The following is an 18612-nucleotide window of genomic DNA, read 5'->3' on the forward strand; positions in this document are numbered from 1 at the left end:
CAATCAATCCTTACTCGTCCTATAGACTGGATGAGGCGGGAGTGTGCATGCCACTGCTCCAAACAAGTGATCTCTGGAGACCCCACTGATCCAATATGTAACAGCCATCAGTGATAAAAACAGTGGTAAAAATAAGTAAGCAAAAAAAGAAAGAAATTAAAGCGTTTTCCCATGAAGAAAGTTCATTTTAATCAATAGATCTTGGAATAATAATAATTTCCACAATTGGATGTGTTTAATTAAAATGTTCCTGTGCTGAGATAATCTTATACATGTGCCCCTGCTACAGTGGGGAAAATAAGTATTTAATACACTGACGATTTTGCAAGTTTTCCCACCTACAGACCTGTTAGTTTTTCTTCAAGAAGCCCTCCTACTCTGCACTCATTACCTGTATTAATTGCTCCTGTTTGAACTCGTTACCTGCATAAAAGACACCTGTCCACACACTCAATCACACCCCAACCTCTACACCATGGTCAAGACCAAATAGCTGTCTAAGGACACCAGGGACAAAATTGTAGACCTGCACAAGGCTGGGATGGGCTACAGGACAATAGGCAAGCAGCTTGTTGAGAAGGCAACAACTGTTGGCACAATTATTAGAAAATGGAAGAAACACAAGATGACTGTCAATCATCCTCGGTCTGGGGCGCCATGCAAGATTTCACCTCGTGGGGTAAAGATGATTCTGAGAAAGGAAAGGAAACAACCCAGAACTACACGGGAGGACCTGGTCAATGATCTGAAGAGAGCTAGGACCATAGTCTCAAACATTACTGCTAGTAACACACTGGTATATATTTTTCACTGCTTGTGTGATTATGCGGGGGCATTTATGCATATAGCATTTATGCATACTTTATCGAAGTGCCATAATTTAGCAAAGTGCCCTGGCAGTTAGAAAATGGCATTGCTAATATTCATCTTTCTTCTCTTCTTACAGGTATATATTTTTCACTGCTTGTGTGATCTGTCCTGAAAACTGCATTATATCTCCATGCAATGCTCTGCAGCCTATCAATTTCTGGTATATATTTTTCACTGCTTGTGTGATCTGTCCTGAAAACTGCATTATATCTCCATGCAATGCTCTGCAGCCTATCAATTTCTGGTATATATTTTTCACTGCTTGTGTGATCTGTCCTGAAAACTGCATTATATCTCCATGCAATGCTCTGCAGCCTATCAATTTCTGGTATATATTTTTTCACTCCTCTAGCTTTTTTATTCCATGATACTTAAAGGTCATCACACTTACTTTAAGAGTTTATGATCCATGCCGAGTTTACTAGTCTGTTTTTTTTTTTTTTTTTTCCCTGCACTTTATGGTCTCCTGTTGTCTTTTAAGCTAGTGATTGATTGTTAATGAGTTAAATCTGTGCAGATCTAAGCAGATACGTCCCTATATATTGAGACTTAGTTAAGGGGAGGCATTTATGCGGGGGCATTTATGCATATAGCATTTATGCATACTTTATCGAAGTGCCATAATTTAGCAAAGTGCCCTGGCAGTTAGAAAATGGCATTGCTAATATTCATCTTTCTTCTCTTCTTACAGGTATATATTTTTCACTGCTTGTGTGATCTGTCCTGAAAACTGCATTATATCTCCATGCAATGCTCTGCAGCCTATCAATTTCTGGTATATATTTTTCACTGCTTGTGTGATCTGTCCTGAAAACTGCATTATATCTCCATGCAATGCTCTGCAGCCTATCAATTTCTGGTATATATTTTTTCACTCCTCTAGCTTTTTTATTCCATGATACTTAAAGGTCATCACACTTACTTTAAGAGTTTATGATCCATGCCGAGTTTACTAGTCTGTTTTTTTTTTTTTTTTTTTCCCTGCACTTTATGGTCTCCTGTTGTCTTTTAAGCTAGTGATTGATTGTTAATGAGTTAAATCTGTGCAGATCTAAGCAGATACGTCCCTATATATTGAGACTTAGTTAAGGGGAGGCATTTATGCGGGGGCATTTATGCATATAGCATTTATGCATACTTTATCGAAGTGCCATAATTTAGCAAAGTGCCCTGGCAGTTAGAAAATGGCATTGCTAATATTCATCTTTCTTCTCTTCTTACAGGTATATATTTTTCACTGCTTGTGTGATCTGTCCTGAAAACTGCATTATATCTCCATGCAATGCTCTGCAGCCTATCAATTTCTGGTATATATTTTTCACTGCTTGTGTGATCTGTCCTGAAAACTGCATTATATCTCCATGCAATGCTCTGCAGCCTATCAATTTCTGGTATATATTTTTCACTGCTTGTGTGATCTGTCCTGAAAACTGCATTATATCTCCATGCAATGCTCTGCAGCCTATCAATTTCTGGTATATATTTTTTCACTCCTCTAGCTTTTTTATTCCATGATACTTAAAGGTCATCACACTTACTTTAAGAGTTTATGATCCATGCCGAGTTTACTAGTCTGTTTTTTTTTTTTTTTTTTTCCCTGCACTTTATGGTCTCCTGTTGTCTTTTAAGCTAGTGATTGATTGTTAATGAGTTAAATCTGTGCAGATCTAAGCAGATACGTCCCTATATATTGAGACTTAGTTAAGGGGAGGCATTTATGCGGGGGCATTTATGCATATAGCATTTATGCATACTTTATCGAAGTGCCATAATTTAGCAAAGTGCCCTGGCAGTTAGAAAATGGCATTGCTAATATTCATCTTTCTTCTCTTCTTACAGGTATATATTTTTCACTGCTTGTGTGATCTGTCCTGAAAACTGCATTATATCTCCATGCAATGCTCTGCAGCCTATCAATTTCTGGTATATATTTTTCACTGCTTGTGTGATCTGTCCTGAAAACTGCATTATATCTCCATGCAATGCTCTGCAGCCTATCAATTTCTGGTATATATTTTTCACTGCTTGTGTGATCTGTCCTGAAAACTGCATTATATCTCCATGCAATGCTCTGCAGCCTATCAATTTCTGGTATATATTTTTTCACTCCTCTAGCTTTTTTATTCCATGATACTTAAAGGTCATCACACTTACTTTAAGAGTTTATGATCCATGCCGAGTTTACTAGTCTGTTTTTTTTTTTTTTTTTTCCCTGCACTTTATGGTCTCCTGTTGTCTTTTAAGCTAGTGATTGATTGTTAATGAGTTAAATCTGTGCAGATCTAAGCAGATACGTCCCTATATATTGAGACTTAGTTAAGGGGAGGCATTTATGCGGGGGCATTTATGCATATAGCATTTATGCATACTTTATCGAAGTGCCATAATTTAGCAAAGTGCCCTGGCAGTTAGAAAATGGCATTGCTAATATTCATCTTTCTTCTCTTCTTACAGGTATATATTTTTCACTGCTTGTGTGATCTGTCCTGAAAACTGCATTATATCTCCATGCAATGCTCTGCAGCCTATCAATTTCTGGTATATATTTTTCACTGCTTGTGTGATCTGTCCTGAAAACTGCATTATATCTCCATGCAATGCTCTGCAGCCTATCAATTTCTGGTATATATTTTTTCACTCCTCTAGCTTTTTTATTCCATGATACTTAAAGGTCATCACACTTACTTTAAGAGTTTATGATCCATGCCGAGTTTACTAGTCTGTTTTTTTTTTTTTTTTTTTCCCTGCACTTTATGGTCTCCTGTTGTCTTTTAAGCTAGTGATTGATTGTTAATGAGTTAAATCTGTGCAGATCTAAGCAGATACGTCCCTATATATTGAGACTTAGTTAAGGGGAGGCATTTATGCGGGGGCATTTATGCATATAGCATTTATGCATACTTTATCGAAGTGCCATAATTTAGCAAAGTGCCCTGGCAGTTAGAAAATGGCATTGCTAATATTCATCTTTCTTCTCTTCTTACAGGTATATATTTTTCACTGCTTGTGTGATCTGTCCTGAAAACTGCATTATATCTCCATGCAATGCTCTGCAGCCTATCAATTTCTGGTATATATTTTTCACTGCTTGTGTGATCTGTCCTGAAAACTGCATTATATCTCCATGCAATGCTCTGCAGCCTATCAATTTCTGGTATATATTTTTCACTGCTTGTGTGATCTGTCCTGAAAACTGCATTATATCTCCATGCAATGCTCTGCAGCCTATCAATTTCTGGTATATATTTTTTCACTCCTCTAGCTTTTTTATTCCATGATACTTAAAGGTCATCACACTTACTTTAAGAGTTTATGATCCATGCCGAGTTTACTAGTCTGTTTTTTTTTTTTTTTTTTCCCTGCACTTTATGGTCTCCTGTTGTCTTTTAAGCTAGTGATTGATTGTTAATGAGTTAAATCTGTGCAGATCTAAGCAGATACGTCCCTATATATTGAGACTTAGTTAAGGGGAGGCATTTATGCGGGGGCATTTATGCATATAGCATTTATGCATACTTTATCGAAGTGCCATAATTTAGCAAAGTGCCCTGGCAGTTAGAAAATGGCATTGCTAATATTCATCTTTCTTCTCTTCTTACAGGTATATATTTTTCACTGCTTGTGTGATCTGTCCTGAAAACTGCATTATATCTCCATGCAATGCTCTGCAGCCTATCAATTTCTGGTATATATTTTTCACTGCTTGTGTGATCTGTCCTGAAAACTGCATTATATCTCCATGCAATGCTCTGCAGCCTATCAATTTCTGGTATATATTTTTTCACTCCTCTAGCTTTTTTATTCCATGATACTTAAAGGTCATCACACTTACTTTAAGAGTTTATGATCCATGCCGAGTTTACTAGTCTGTTTTTTTTTTTTTTTTTTTCCCTGCACTTTATGGTCTCCTGTTGTCTTTTAAGCTAGTGATTGATTGTTAATGAGTTAAATCTGTGCAGATCTAAGCAGATACGTCCCTATATATTGAGACTTAGTTAAGGGGAGGCATTTATGCGGGGGCATTTATGCATATAGCATTTATGCATACTTTATCGAAGTGCCATAATTTAGCAAAGTGCCCTGGCAGTTAGAAAATGGCATTGCTAATATTCATCTTTCTTCTCTTCTTACAGGTATATATTTTTCACTGCTTGTGTGATCTGTCCTGAAAACTGCATTATATCTCCATGCAATGCTCTGCAGCCTATCAATTTCTGGTATATATTTTTCACTGCTTGTGTGATCTGTCCTGAAAACTGCATTATATCTCCATGCAATGCTCTGCAGCCTATCAATTTCTGGTATATATTTTTCACTGCTTGTGTGATCTGTCCTGAAAACTGCATTATATCTCCATGCAATGCTCTGCAGCCTATCAATTTCTGGTATATATTTTTTCACTCCTCTAGCTTTTTTATTCCATGATACTTAAAGGTCATCACACTTACTTTAAGAGTTTATGATCCATGCCGAGTTTACTAGTCTGTTTTTTTTTTTTTTTTTTCCCTGCACTTTATGGTCTCCTGTTGTCTTTTAAGCTAGTGATTGATTGTTAATGAGTTAAATCTGTGCAGATCTAAGCAGATACGTCCCTATATATTGAGACTTAGTTAAGGGGAGGCATTTATGCGGGGGCATTTATGCATATAGCATTTATGCATACTTTATCGAAGTGCCATAATTTAGCAAAGTGCCCTGGCAGTTAGAAAATGGCATTGCTAATATTCATCTTTCTTCTCTTCTTACAGGTATATATTTTTCACTGCTTGTGTGATCTGTCCTGAAAACTGCATTATATCTCCATGCAATGCTCTGCAGCCTATCAATTTCTGGTATATATTTTTCACTGCTTGTGTGATCTGTCCTGAAAACTGCATTATATCTCCATGCAATGCTCTGCAGCCTATCAATTTCTGGTATATATTTTTTCACTCCTCTAGCTTTTTTATTCCATGATACTTAAAGGTCATCACACTTACTTTAAGAGTTTATGATCCATGCCGAGTTTACTAGTCTGTTTTTTTTTTTTTTTTTTTCCCTGCACTTTATGGTCTCCTGTTGTCTTTTAAGCTAGTGATTGATTGTTAATGAGTTAAATCTGTGCAGATCTAAGCAGATACGTCCCTATATATTGAGACTTAGTTAAGGGGAGGCATTTATGCGGGGGCATTTATGCATATAGCATTTATGCATACTTTATCGAAGTGCCATAATTTAGCAAAGTGCCCTGGCAGTTAGAAAATGGCATTGCTAATATTCATCTTTCTTCTCTTCTTACAGGTATATATTTTTCACTGCTTGTGTGATCTGTCCTGAAAACTGCATTATATCTCCATGCAATGCTCTGCAGCCTATCAATTTCTGGTATATATTTTTCACTGCTTGTGTGATCTGTCCTGAAAACTGCATTATATCTCCATGCAATGCTCTGCAGCCTATCAATTTCTGGTATATATTTTTTCACTCCTCTAGCTTTTTTATTCCATGATACTTAAAGGTCATCACACTTACTTTAAGAGTTTATGATCCATGCCGAGTTTACTAGTCTGTTTTTTTTTTTTTTTTTTCCCTGCACTTTATGGTCTCCTGTTGTCTTTTAAGCTAGTGATTGATTGTTAATGAGTTAAATCTGTGCAGATCTAAGCAGATACGTCCCTATATATTGAGACTTAGTTAAGGGGAGGCATTTATGCGGGGGCATTTATGCATATAGCATTTATGCATACTTTATCGAAGTGCCATAATTTAGCAAAGTGCCCTGGCAGTTAGAAAATGGCAGTTGGACAGGGCAGGAGACAGGTAAGACATGCAAGACAATTAAACAAACTTGCTTCCAGGTCATCTTTTTGGCAAACAGTATTCACCATTTGTATCTGTGCCATTTATACTCTGGTTGCTACAATCATCCACATTCACCGTTCACCCACAAATGCGGCACACTTCATCCATATTAATCCCTCACTCCTCTCTTCTCCTATGTACAGTTGTCATGCTCTCTTCACAATGTTATACCACGCAGATCCATTCATTCCCACCATACAACGCAGGAAACGCTCTCACAAATCACTCAATCATCTGCTCACTCTCTGTATCTTCCTTCTATTAGTCGCAGGTGATATTTCTCCCAACCCAGGACCCTCCAGTAATAATAACACTAACTCTTTCCCTGTTACATTCAGAAACCCTGCTAATCTCATTAATATTCCCTGCATATCTTCTGTCTCATTCAACTGTGCCCTTTGGAATGCACGCTCAGCTTGTAATAAACTCTCTTACATCCATGACTTTTTCCTCTCTAATTCCCTCAACCTTCTGGCTCTCACTGAAACCTGGATCCAGCAGTCGGACACCACCGCCGCTGCAGCTCTCTCCTATGGTGGCCTACATTTCTCTCATACCCCGCGACCTGACAACAGATCAGGTGGAGGTGTTGGTCTGCTTCTTTCAACAAAATGTACTTTTCAGGTTATCCCCCCTGTACCCTCCCTTATCTTCCCGTCCTTTGAGGCCCACACAGTCAGACTCTACCGGCCCTTCTCCCTGCGAGTGGCGGTTGTCTATCGCCCCCCAGGTCCCCCCCGTCAATTCCTGGATCACTTTGCTGCCTGGCTTACAAATTTTCTATCCTGCGACATCCCCACGATAATCATGGGAGACTTTAACATCCCAATTGGCGATCCTCTTTCCCCATCTGCCACGCATCTTTTATCATTAACCTCCTCCTTCGGCCTTTCACAGCTTGCTAATTCTCCTACACATGAGGACGGGAACACATTGGACCTGATTTTCTCCCGGCTTTGCTCAGTACATGACTTTACTAACTCTCCCCTTCCACTCTCTGACCATAATCTTCTTTCATTCTCTGTCAAGAACTGTGACTCTACTCAAGACACTCCCACCGTCCACACTTATAGAAATTTACGCGCCATTAACACCCAGAAATTTATAAAAAGGTTGCAATCATCATTGGCCCCAATCTCCTCCCTCTCATGTCCTGAATCTGCATTGAAGCATTATAACAAAATAATGCTATGCGCCCTGGATGAAGCCGCACCTCCTACACAAAGAACAATTCGGCATAGACGGCGACAACCCTGGCACACGCCTCAAACACGTCTTCTCCAGAGGTACTCCAGGTGCGCTGAACGGCTGTGGAGAAAATCAAATCTGCCCGAAGATTTCCTCCACTATAAATTTATGCTGAAAACATATAACTCTGCCCTTCACCTCTCCAAACAAACCTACTTTAACAACCTCATCATCTCACTGTCCAATAATCCTAAACGACTCTTTGACACGTTTCATTCTCTCCTCAATCAAACAGCACAGGCCCCGACCACCGACCTCAGCGCTGACGATCTGGCTAACTATTTCAAAGAAAAAATTGACCATATCCGACAGGAAATTTTCTCCCAATCCCCAAATGTTATGCATGCTCCCCCCCGCCACATTGTATCTTGCTCATTTTCTGACTTCGAACCAGTCACGGAAGATGAAGTGATCAGGTTCCTTGCATCTTCTCGCCCTACCACCTGCACCAGCGACCCTATTCCCTCACATCTCCTTCAGTCCCTTGCTCCAGCTGTCACCTCTCACCTAACTAAAATTTTCAACCTTTCCCTCTCATCTGGTATCTTTCCCTCTTCTTTTAAACACGCCAGCATACAACCATTACTTAAAAAACCATCCCTCGACCAGAACTGCACGGCCAACTACAGACCTGTTTCCAATCTTCCCTTTATCTCTAAACTCCTGGAACGCCTGGTCCACTCCCGTCTAATCCGCTATCTCTCAGACAACTCTCTTCTTGACCCTTTACAATCTGGTTTCCGCTCTTTACATTCTACTGAAACTGCCCTCACTAAAGTCTCTAATGATCTACTAACAGCTAAATCTAATGGTCACTACTCCCTGCTGATTCTCCTGGATCTCTCTGCAGCATTTGACACTGTGGATCACCAGCTCCTCCTCACTATGCTCCGCACTATTGGCCTCAAGGACACGGTTCTCTCCTGGTTCTCCTCTTATCTCTCTGACCGCTCCTTCTCTGTGTCTTTTGCCGGCTCCTCCTCCTCCCTACTTCCTCTTACTGTCGGGGTTCCTCAAGGATCAGTCCTAGGCCCCCTTCTTTTCTCCTTATACACCGCTCCTATTGGACAAACAATCAGTAGATTCGGTTTTCAGTACCATCTCTATGCTGATGACACCCAATTATACACCTCTGCTCCGGACATCACCCCTGCATTACTACAAAAGACCAGTGATTGTCTTTCTGCTGTGTCTAACATTATGTCCTCCCTCTACCTAAAACTGAATCTGTCAAAAACTGAACTACTCGTCTTTCCTCCCTCCATTAATCTACCTGTGCCCGATATTGCCATCTCCGTTTGTGGCTCAACCATTACTCCCCAGCTACAAGCCCGCTGTCTTGGGGTCATTTTTGATTCAGATCTTTCTTTCACTCCTCACATCAAATCACTCGCTCGTTCATGTCATCTACACCTCAAAAACATCTCAAGAATCAGGACTTTTCTCACCTTTGACTCGGCAAAAACTCTTACTGTCGCTCTTATTCATTCTCGTCTTGACTATTGCAACGCTCTACTAATCGGTCTCCCTCTTACTAAACTCTCCCCTCTCCAATCCGTCCTGAACGCAGCAGCCAGGATCATATTCCTCGCCAACCGCTACTCAGATGCCTCTTCCCTGTGCCAGTCATTGCATTGGTTGCCCATCCAATATAGAGTTCGTTTTAAACTTATCACGCTTACCCACAAAGCGCTCCATGCTTCAGTACCCCCCTACATCTCCTCCCTTGTCTCAGTCTACCACCCTACACGTGCCCTCCGTTCTGCAAATGACTTGAAACTAAAATCCTCCATAATCCGAACTTCCCACTCCCGTCTCCAAGATTTCTCGCGTGCTGCGCCAATTCTCTGGAATGCACTACCCAGGACAGTTCGATTAATTCCCAATACCCACAGTTTCAAGCGAACCCTAAAAACACATTTCTTTAGACTGGCGTATCACCTAAACACACTCTGTCCATCCCAGCTTTCCCCCATATTAAAATCTTCTTCAACTTCGGGTTCAAACCAACCATGCACATAAAAGCCTCTGTCAGGACTGCACACATACTGGCTGGCGACCAGTCCATGTATTATTATTTATCCTATTCAGTATATCAAGGCTGCATTATACAATATATGTACTTTTTACCTTTTGTGTCTCCCCCACTTCCTCATAGACTGTAAGCTCGCGAGCAGGGCCCTCACTCCGTTCGATATGAGATATGCTTATTCTGTATTGTCTGTATAAGTCCCCCCTAAAATTTGTAAAGTGCTGCGGAATATGTTGGCGCTATAAAAATAAACTATTATTATTATTATTATTATACGCCATCATGGATTAAAATTCTGCAGGGCACTCAAGGTCCCCCTGCTCACACCAGCACATGTACAGGCCCATTTGAAGTTTGCCAATGACCATCTGGATGATCCAGAGGAAGCATGGGAGAAGGTCATGTGGTCAGATGAAACCAAAATAGAACTTTTTGGTATCAACTCCACTCGCCATGTTTGGAGGAAGAAGAAGGATGAGTACAACCCCAAGGACACCGTCCCAATCGTGAAGCATAGTGGGGGAAACATCATACTTTCAGGGTGCTTTTCTGCAAAGGGGACAGGACGACTGCAGCATATTGAAGGGAGGATGGATGGGGTCATGTATCACAAGATTTTGGCCAACAACCTCTTTCCCCCTCAGTAAGATCCAGCATGATAACGACCCGAAACACACAGTCAGGCAACTAAGGAGTAGCTCCGTAAGAAGCATTTCACAGTCCTGGAGCGGCTTAGCCAGTTTCCAGACCTGAACCCAATAGAAAATATTTGGAGGGCGCTGAAACTCAATGTTGCCCAGCGACAGCTCACGAAACCTGAAAGATACGGAGAAGATCTGTATGGAGGAGGGGGCCAAAATCCCTGCTGCAGTGTGTGCAAACTTGGTCAAGAACTACAGGAAACGTCTGACCTCTAACTGCAAACAAAGGTTTCTGTACCAAATATTAAGTTCTGTTTTTCTATTGTATCAAATACTTATTTCATGCAAAAAATGCAAGTTAATTATGTAAAAATCATACAATGTGATTTCCTTGTTTTTATTTTTAGATTCTGTCTCTCACAGTTGAAGAGTACCTACGATAAAAATTACAGACCTCCCCATTCTTTATAGGTGGGAAAACTTGTGAAATCGGCAGTGTATCAAATACTTATTTTCCCCACTGTATATACTGTGTAATGGCTGTGTCTGACCATGCAGGTCTGATCATACCACAGCTCCTGGGCAAGGGAGGAAGGAAAACAGTATACTGACAGTGGGGCAGCAGGGGATCACAGCTGATTCTTTCTTTGAAGTAAAACATTGCTTAAAAACAGGCAGAGAAATGTTTAATCTCACAGAATCAGCTGTGATCCCCCTGCTGTAATGTCTGTATACTCTTTTGCTTCCTCCCTTGTCCAGGAGCTGTGGTATGATCAGACCATGTTCCTGTACAGTCAGACACAGCCATTACACAGCACACAGCAGGGGCACATTTATTTTATTTATTTAAATACATCCAATTGTGGAACTTATCATTCTTCCAAGATCTATTGATTAAAATCAACTGTTTTTCTACCCAAATGCATGTATTTCAGGTTAAAAATCATTTTTGAAAATGGGTTTCTTTACAAATTTTCTACTGTTTGCTTTTACAAGCTGAGTTTCTCTACACATTCAACTTTAACATGGTATTTGGCCATAAATCAGTTGAGAAAACGACAGATAAAGTGACAATCTGCCCTGTAAGGTCACGGCCCCACTATCTGTATTTGGTCAGTATTCGGTCAGGAGTGGGAGCCAAAACCAGGTGAGGAACAATCAGAGAAAAGGTATAATAGAAACAAGTCACCAATTCTGCATTTATCGCCCACTCCTGGTTTTGGCTCCCACTCCTGAGGCCGTGGCCTTAGACTGTTAAAACAAGCTCACTGACAGATTCTCACATTAAGACAGCGACATCAACAAGTGCCCATTGGCCTGCTAGTCACATGATCGCGGGTTGCCGATGTGTTGTCACAACAGCCGGGGGTCTGCTGATGACCCTCCGTACCTGTCATTACAATACTCCTGTGAATGCCAGTCTGTAGCTGTCATCCAAAGGAGATCATAATTTTAGCTACACATGGCCCAAGGAATTAGACGATCACAGCTTCAAGCCCCCTAAGGGCACTATTCCATGCAATAAAAAGTTGAAGAAAATAAGTTTTTAGAAATATGAAAAAAATAAAAAAGTTTAAATTTTTTTTCACCACTTAAATAGAAAACAAACATAAAAGAAAAACGATACACGTTTGGTATCCATGTACTCGTAATGACTTGGAGAATCATATTGCCAGGTCAGTTTTACCATATAGTGAACATGGCAAATAAAAAACCCAAAAAAGACTTGTGAAATCGCACTTTTTTTTTGCAATTTCAACTCCCTTAGAATTTTTTGCCCATTTTCCAGTAAATAATGTGGTAGAATGAATGGCGTCATTCAAAAGTACAACTCGTCCTGCAAAAAACAAGCCCTCATATGGCTATAGGGACAGAAAAATAAAAAAAGTTATGGCTCATGGAAGAATTGGAGGAAAAAACAAAAATGAAAAAAACAAAAAAAACAACAGAAAATTGCCATGTCATCAAGGGGTTGAATGTGCATAAAAGAGCCAAAAGGTGCAAAAATTGTAATAAAAACCAAAAAGTGATTTTTAGGCCAAAATACATACATTTAAGTGAAGAACAGGGTTTTCAAAAGGTTGCAACCACTTTAATAGCTACAAACAAACACAAAAGACAAAAAACGGATGATGGCCATTTAAGTTTTAGTCATCAATTACCCAGTTGCTTTGGAAAAATCTCATCCGGGTGCTAGTAAAGAGAAACAAAGCAAATTAGAACATTAAATTACAGAGTACATAAAAATGATCAGCGAGACTTTTGACTTTAAGTGATAAGTAGTGGGCTAGTGTTTTATAAATGGGTAACATATGAAATAAAGGGAAGGAAAGTCCAGAACTGAATCAACACACAAAATAATTACGGAGGGACTAGCTATATATTAAAGGGAATCTGTAAGCAGGCTTTTGCTATGTGAAGTGAAGACAGCAAGCTGTAGGGGTTATAACACAGATTTCAGAGATGCCTCTCTTATCAAGCTCAGTGCTTTTGTTTACTAGCAATAATTATTTTAGCACCAGGAGATTATCATTGCTGGGACACAGAAGTGCCTGAGCCCAAGACAGACTCCGCCCCTTCTGTGATAAGCACCTCACTGTCTATAGACATTGTATATACAGAGGCTGGTGAGGGTGGGATTAGCTTTCTCAGCTCTGCTGCATTGCTAAATCTAAAAACTCTATCAGAACAGCGGCATCCAGTAATGGAAGTGATACATCATTGGATTCAGGGTCTCTTTGCCTACATCATACTGTTCTCAGATGAGGTAGCAAAACCTGCTGACAGATTCACTTTAAAACAAATTTTGTTAATAAAGACTTATCAACTATCCATCCAAAAAGTGCATTCTTAAGATAACGTGCATGAAGGGCAGGACATATATTAATTCATTGGCCAATGAGAAATACAATTGTATATGTACAATAAAAATGGCACACATAAAATTGTCACCATGCTGCCACGTGGAGTCTACATATAACTACAGCAATAAACATGAAAATAGATTGTACAAACTGTTAGCCTGCTAAATGCCACTGTCAATTTCGGACAGCAGCATTAATAGCGCACTAGCGTCCATCAGCTGTCCTGCGACATGATCGCTGGGCACCAATGGGTTCATGGCTGTATATAGCACAAGAAAGTAGACGATCGCAGGTACAAGTTCCCTACGGGGACTAAAATACAGGAATGTTTTAAAAGGAAAAAAAAAGAAAAAAATAAATAAAAAATAAAAACAAAAAGATTAAATCGTCCTGCTTTTCCTACATTAAAAATAAAGATATAAAAAATACACATATGTGGTATCGCCACACCCATAAAAGTTGGATCAAAATATAAAATTAATAAATATAATTGGTAAACACCGTAAACAGGAAAAAATTAAAAACATGAAAATTGCGACCGAAAAATGAAAGTTTTTTTGTTAGTTTTTTTCAAATTTCTGATTTTTCCCACTACAAAAAAAAAATTAATAAATAAACTAGACAAGTTTGGTATCGCCTTAATAGTACTGACAAGGAGACTCATACTGCCAGGTAATTTTTTACCACACAATGTATGCCGTAAAAACAATTCCGAAAGAACAATGGCAGAATTGTGTTTTTGGTTTTTTTAATCACAATTTCACCACACTTGGAATTTTTTTTCCCCGTTTTCCTGTACACTGTGTAGTAAAAATGGATGATGTCATTCAAGACTACAACTTGTCTTACAAGAAACAAGCCATCATACATCTATGCAAAAGGAAAAAAAAATGTTATGGCTCTTGAATCAACAGGTAGAAAAAATAAAATCCCAAAAACGGAAATTGGCCATGTTGGGAAGGGGTTGATGATGCACAAGAGAAAGACTAGATAAAGAGAAAAATATTTCCATACTTGCCTACAGATAATTCCGTACCCCAGTAAACTGACGCATCCTCAGAATATACGAGTCCCTTTTTGCAATTTCACCCATCAGTGGGACTATACAAGTTAGATCACCTCCTTTTCTAAAGGTTTCAACAACAAAACAGGCAATACTCATGTGCAGGCTATTGCTCCCTTTATCTCATCCCAACATTACCTTCATAATTGGCCGGGCTCTCTTCTCAAATAATCCAGATGGAAAGAGGTAGGCAATGGCTTTCTGAAATAAGAGCACAGAAATGGACAATCAATAGCGGAAATCTAATGGTAAAACATGCTAAACCATCTGTAGTCAGCAAACTCCACTTTATTAAAGTCTGTGTTGGGAAAAAATAATAGGACCACTCTCACATGATTAAAATACACAGGTTTTTGCACCAAGGCTGCAATTCACGGCATAACTGCGGGTCAACGGATCTGATACCAACAGCTTCATAGGAATCTAAGATGCAGTTTGCTCAGGTCATCCAGCATATGGTCAGGGACAGTATTTGTAAGAAAGGCCCAATATAAAGAAAACCCAACAAGTAAATCCGCTTAACCGAAATAAAAAAATAAAAAAAAAAGGTATTTTCCATGTTTTGACCAATAGTAGTGTCAAAAATCGGAAATAAGAATATCCCCAGCAAGAACAGGTGTTAGTAATGTTAGAGCCACTATTCACTTACATTGGATGTATAATATTAGCAGATTTCATGTGTCTGATCATGGGTAACTTTCGCCTCAACTGCTCTTCTGAGATGCTTAAGGGACTCTGTCAGCACAGGATGACTGTTCAAACTAAGTCCTGCCGCTTGGTGCTTCACGCTGTGGCCAATCATTTATATACACCTTCCCACCTGCTTGTTCTCCCTCTATCTCCACTGTCTCCCTTATTTGATTGACAGATCTGGCTTTATAGAGCAACAAAAGGGTGGAGGATTGATGGAAACCAAGTAAGTGGGAAAGTGTATATAAATAATTGACCCCACTTTGATCCACCGAACGCCTGTACTTGGTTTGAACAATCATTCTGTGCTGACAGTCTATTTAACTAGAACTCCTACAGCTCCTCCATGCCTGAAGATAGTGCCAGCCTCACATTTATATCTATAAACCGGTCAGCAATAGTTCTGCCTGTAATAGTGCCAGGCACGCAGTTCTGCCCATCAGTTGCGACAGGCGCACAGTTCTGCCCATCAGTTGCGACAGGCGCGCAGTTCTGCCCATCAGTTGCGACAGGCGCGCAGTTCTGCCCATCAGTTGCGACAGGCGCGCAGTTCTGCCCACCAGTTGCGACAGGCGCGCAGTTCTGCCCATCAGTTGCGACAGGCGCGCAGTTCTGCCCATCAGTTGCGACAGGCAAACATTTCTGCTCATACTACTGCGAACCACACAGTTCTGCCCTTGGTTGGGTCAGCTAGACCAGGGTTCCCCAACTCCAGTCCTCAAGGCCCACCAACAGGTCATGTTTTCAGGATTTCCTTAGTATTGCACAGGTGATGGAATTATTGCCTGTGCAGGTGATGCAATTATCACCTGTGTAATACTAAGGAAATCCTGAAAACATGACCTGTTGGTGGGCCTTGAGGACTGGAGTTGGGGAACCCTGAGCTAGACTACCACCAACAGATCATGTGTTCAGGATTTCCTTAGTATTGCACAGGTGATAATTACATCACCTGCACAGGCAAAAAAAATCCACCACCCGTGCAATACTAAGGAAATCCTGAAAATATGACCTGTTGGTGGGCCTTGAGGACTGGAGTTGGGGAACCCCGAGCTAGAGTGTCACCCATTTGTTTCAACCACACACTGGTTCATCATTTAAAGGTGATCTCTATAAACATTCAGCAAAGATTGAAAAAAAAAAAACCAAATATTTTATCTTTAAAGTTCATCAGAAATATATTTAGTAGATTACTGCAATGATACTAATGATACATATATTGGGGTACAAAGAAAAAAGAAGGTAAAGGTCACAGCTATAATAAAAACAGTAATGCACCCAGATGACCTTTCACGCAACAATATATATAAGTGACCTTTAATTTTCACAATGAAAAAGAAAAAAAAAAGATCATATGAAATTATCTGCATAGATACCAATAAACTGTGATTAGACTATTAGACATAGAAATATAATTAGCACCAATTAGGATTGTGTCAAGAAAAAATAGAAGTCCAAGAAAATGAACAGCGAAAAAAAAAAAATGAAATTGCACTTAGTGTCTTCTGTTGTACAAGTGCTTCTCACTAAATTAGAATATCATCAAAACGTTCATTTATTTCAGTTCTTCAATACAAAAAGTGAAAAACATATATTATATAGAGTCATTACAAACAGAGTGATCTATTTCACGTGTTTATTTCTGTTAATGTTGATGATTATGGCTTACAGCCAAAGAAAACACAAAAGTCATTATCTCAGTAAATTAAAATAATTAGCAAATAACACCTGCAAAGGCTTCCTAAGCGTTTAAAAAGGTCCCTTAGTCTGTTTCAGTAGGCTCCACAATCATGGAGAAGACTGCTGACTTGACAGATGTCCAGAAGGCAGTCATTGACACACTCCACAAGGAGGGTAAGCCACAAAAGGTCATTGCTAAAGAAGCTGTCTGTTCACAGAGTGCTGTATCCAAGCATATTAATGGAAAGTTGAGTGGAAGGAAAAAGTGTGATAGAAAAAAGTGCACAAGCAGCCGGGATAACCGCAGCCTTGAAAGGATTGCCACAGTGCTACAGGCTTATCGCCTCCATGCCACGCCGCATTGATGCAGTAATTGATGCAAAAGGAGCCCCGACCAAGTATTGAGTGCATTTACTGAACATACATTTCAGTAGGCCAACATTTTGGATTTTAAAAATGTTTTTCAAGCTGTTATAAAGTATTCTAATTTACTGAGATAATGACTTTTGTGTTTTCATTGGCTGTAAGCCATAATCATCAACATTAGCAGAAATAAACACTTGAAATAGATCACTCTGTTTGTAATGACTCTATATAATATATGAGTTTCACTTTTTGTATTGAAGAAATTAAATAAATTAACTTTTTGATATTCTAATTTATCTTGAGAAGCACCTGTATCTTATAAGATATACATGATGTATTATTCCCTTTGTACAAGACAGATTTAAGAAATGTACTGTGCACAGGACTACATGATGCGGTTCACACCATCTGTACATGTGTGGGCATCTACAGCATTCTTATGTAATAGTTTAAGATATTGCTTCTGCTGTCTCTGTCTGCCATTTTCCATAAAAGTTGCTGAAACTTTAAAACTGGGGTGGGCAAAAATATTGTACATGCCAGAAGTCAATAAGTGCTCTCTAGTAGTCAGCGTGAACCTTTTAGCAGCCAAGCATTAAGACCCTATCACATTTTGAGCCTTTGCTGTGTATGACGAGAATCGCTCCCAATAGGCTTCGACTGCATGAAAAAAATAAATAAATGTGAATGTAGCCCTATAAACCAATAGTATGGCCATAATTAAAGATAAGCGAATCAATCTACAGGACTCTGGTTCAATGGCCACATCAACGGCCCGTAGTCACTGGTCATAAGTTCTGCCAACCGCCTCTTACTAACTAACTTCTGGAATCCCACACACCTTTTCTGATTTGTAGGCCTGGTGTGACGATGTAAGGCCGTGACAGGAGACATCATACGCATCTCCCCCTAAAGACGTCTGCAAGGAGTGTATTTAAATATGTGTTGTGATGTGGTGTGGTTTTATTGTATTTTGCGAGTAATGTGAATTGTGAACCTGCATAGAGTTCCATAGGCACTAAGTGATTTGGTTAATGTAATGTATTGTAACTAATCTATAGTGGTGTAAGGCACTGATGCTGCTGTGTAAATACCGTAAAGGTAATGCCTATTGTGAGTAACATGCTCTCAGCTCAGGTGTAGGGAAAGTATAGGATATAGTTTAGAGTTTAGGACATAGAGCACATTAGACTGTGACAGGCATTGTAAGTGTAATATGCTTAGTGCATACTGTTAATAGATAGTGACTGTAGTTAGTAGGTGAAAGGTTAAAGATTGCCCAGCAACAGACTACTGAGGCAGACAGAGTAAAGAGAT

At 39.6% G+C, this 18612-nt stretch overlaps 1 protein-coding gene across 2 annotated transcripts in view; it reads right to left on the reverse strand.

The window, feature by feature from the left end:
- MRPS9 (mitochondrial ribosomal protein S9) overlaps positions 1 to 18612 on the reverse strand; it is a 100586-nt gene that overhangs the window by 40772 nt on the left and 41202 nt on the right. For both annotated transcript variants that reach the window (XM_073664753.1, XM_073664752.1), the window contains 2 exons: positions 14698 to 14760; positions 12795 to 12825 (listed from right to left, as the gene is read on the reverse strand). In XM_073664753.1, the coding sequence (XP_073520854.1) occupies positions 12795 to 12825; positions 14698 to 14760 (94 nt within the window). The remainder of the gene's footprint in view (positions 1 to 12794; positions 12826 to 14697; positions 14761 to 18612) is intronic.

This window comes from Phyllobates terribilis, unplaced genomic scaffold (genome assembly GCF_046119375.1).
Source record: "Phyllobates terribilis strain yellow unplaced genomic scaffold, ASM4611937v1 Scaffold_2__4_contigs__length_985480577, whole genome shotgun sequence".
Classification (NCBI taxonomy): domain Eukaryota; kingdom Metazoa; phylum Chordata; class Amphibia; order Anura; family Dendrobatidae; genus Phyllobates; species Phyllobates terribilis.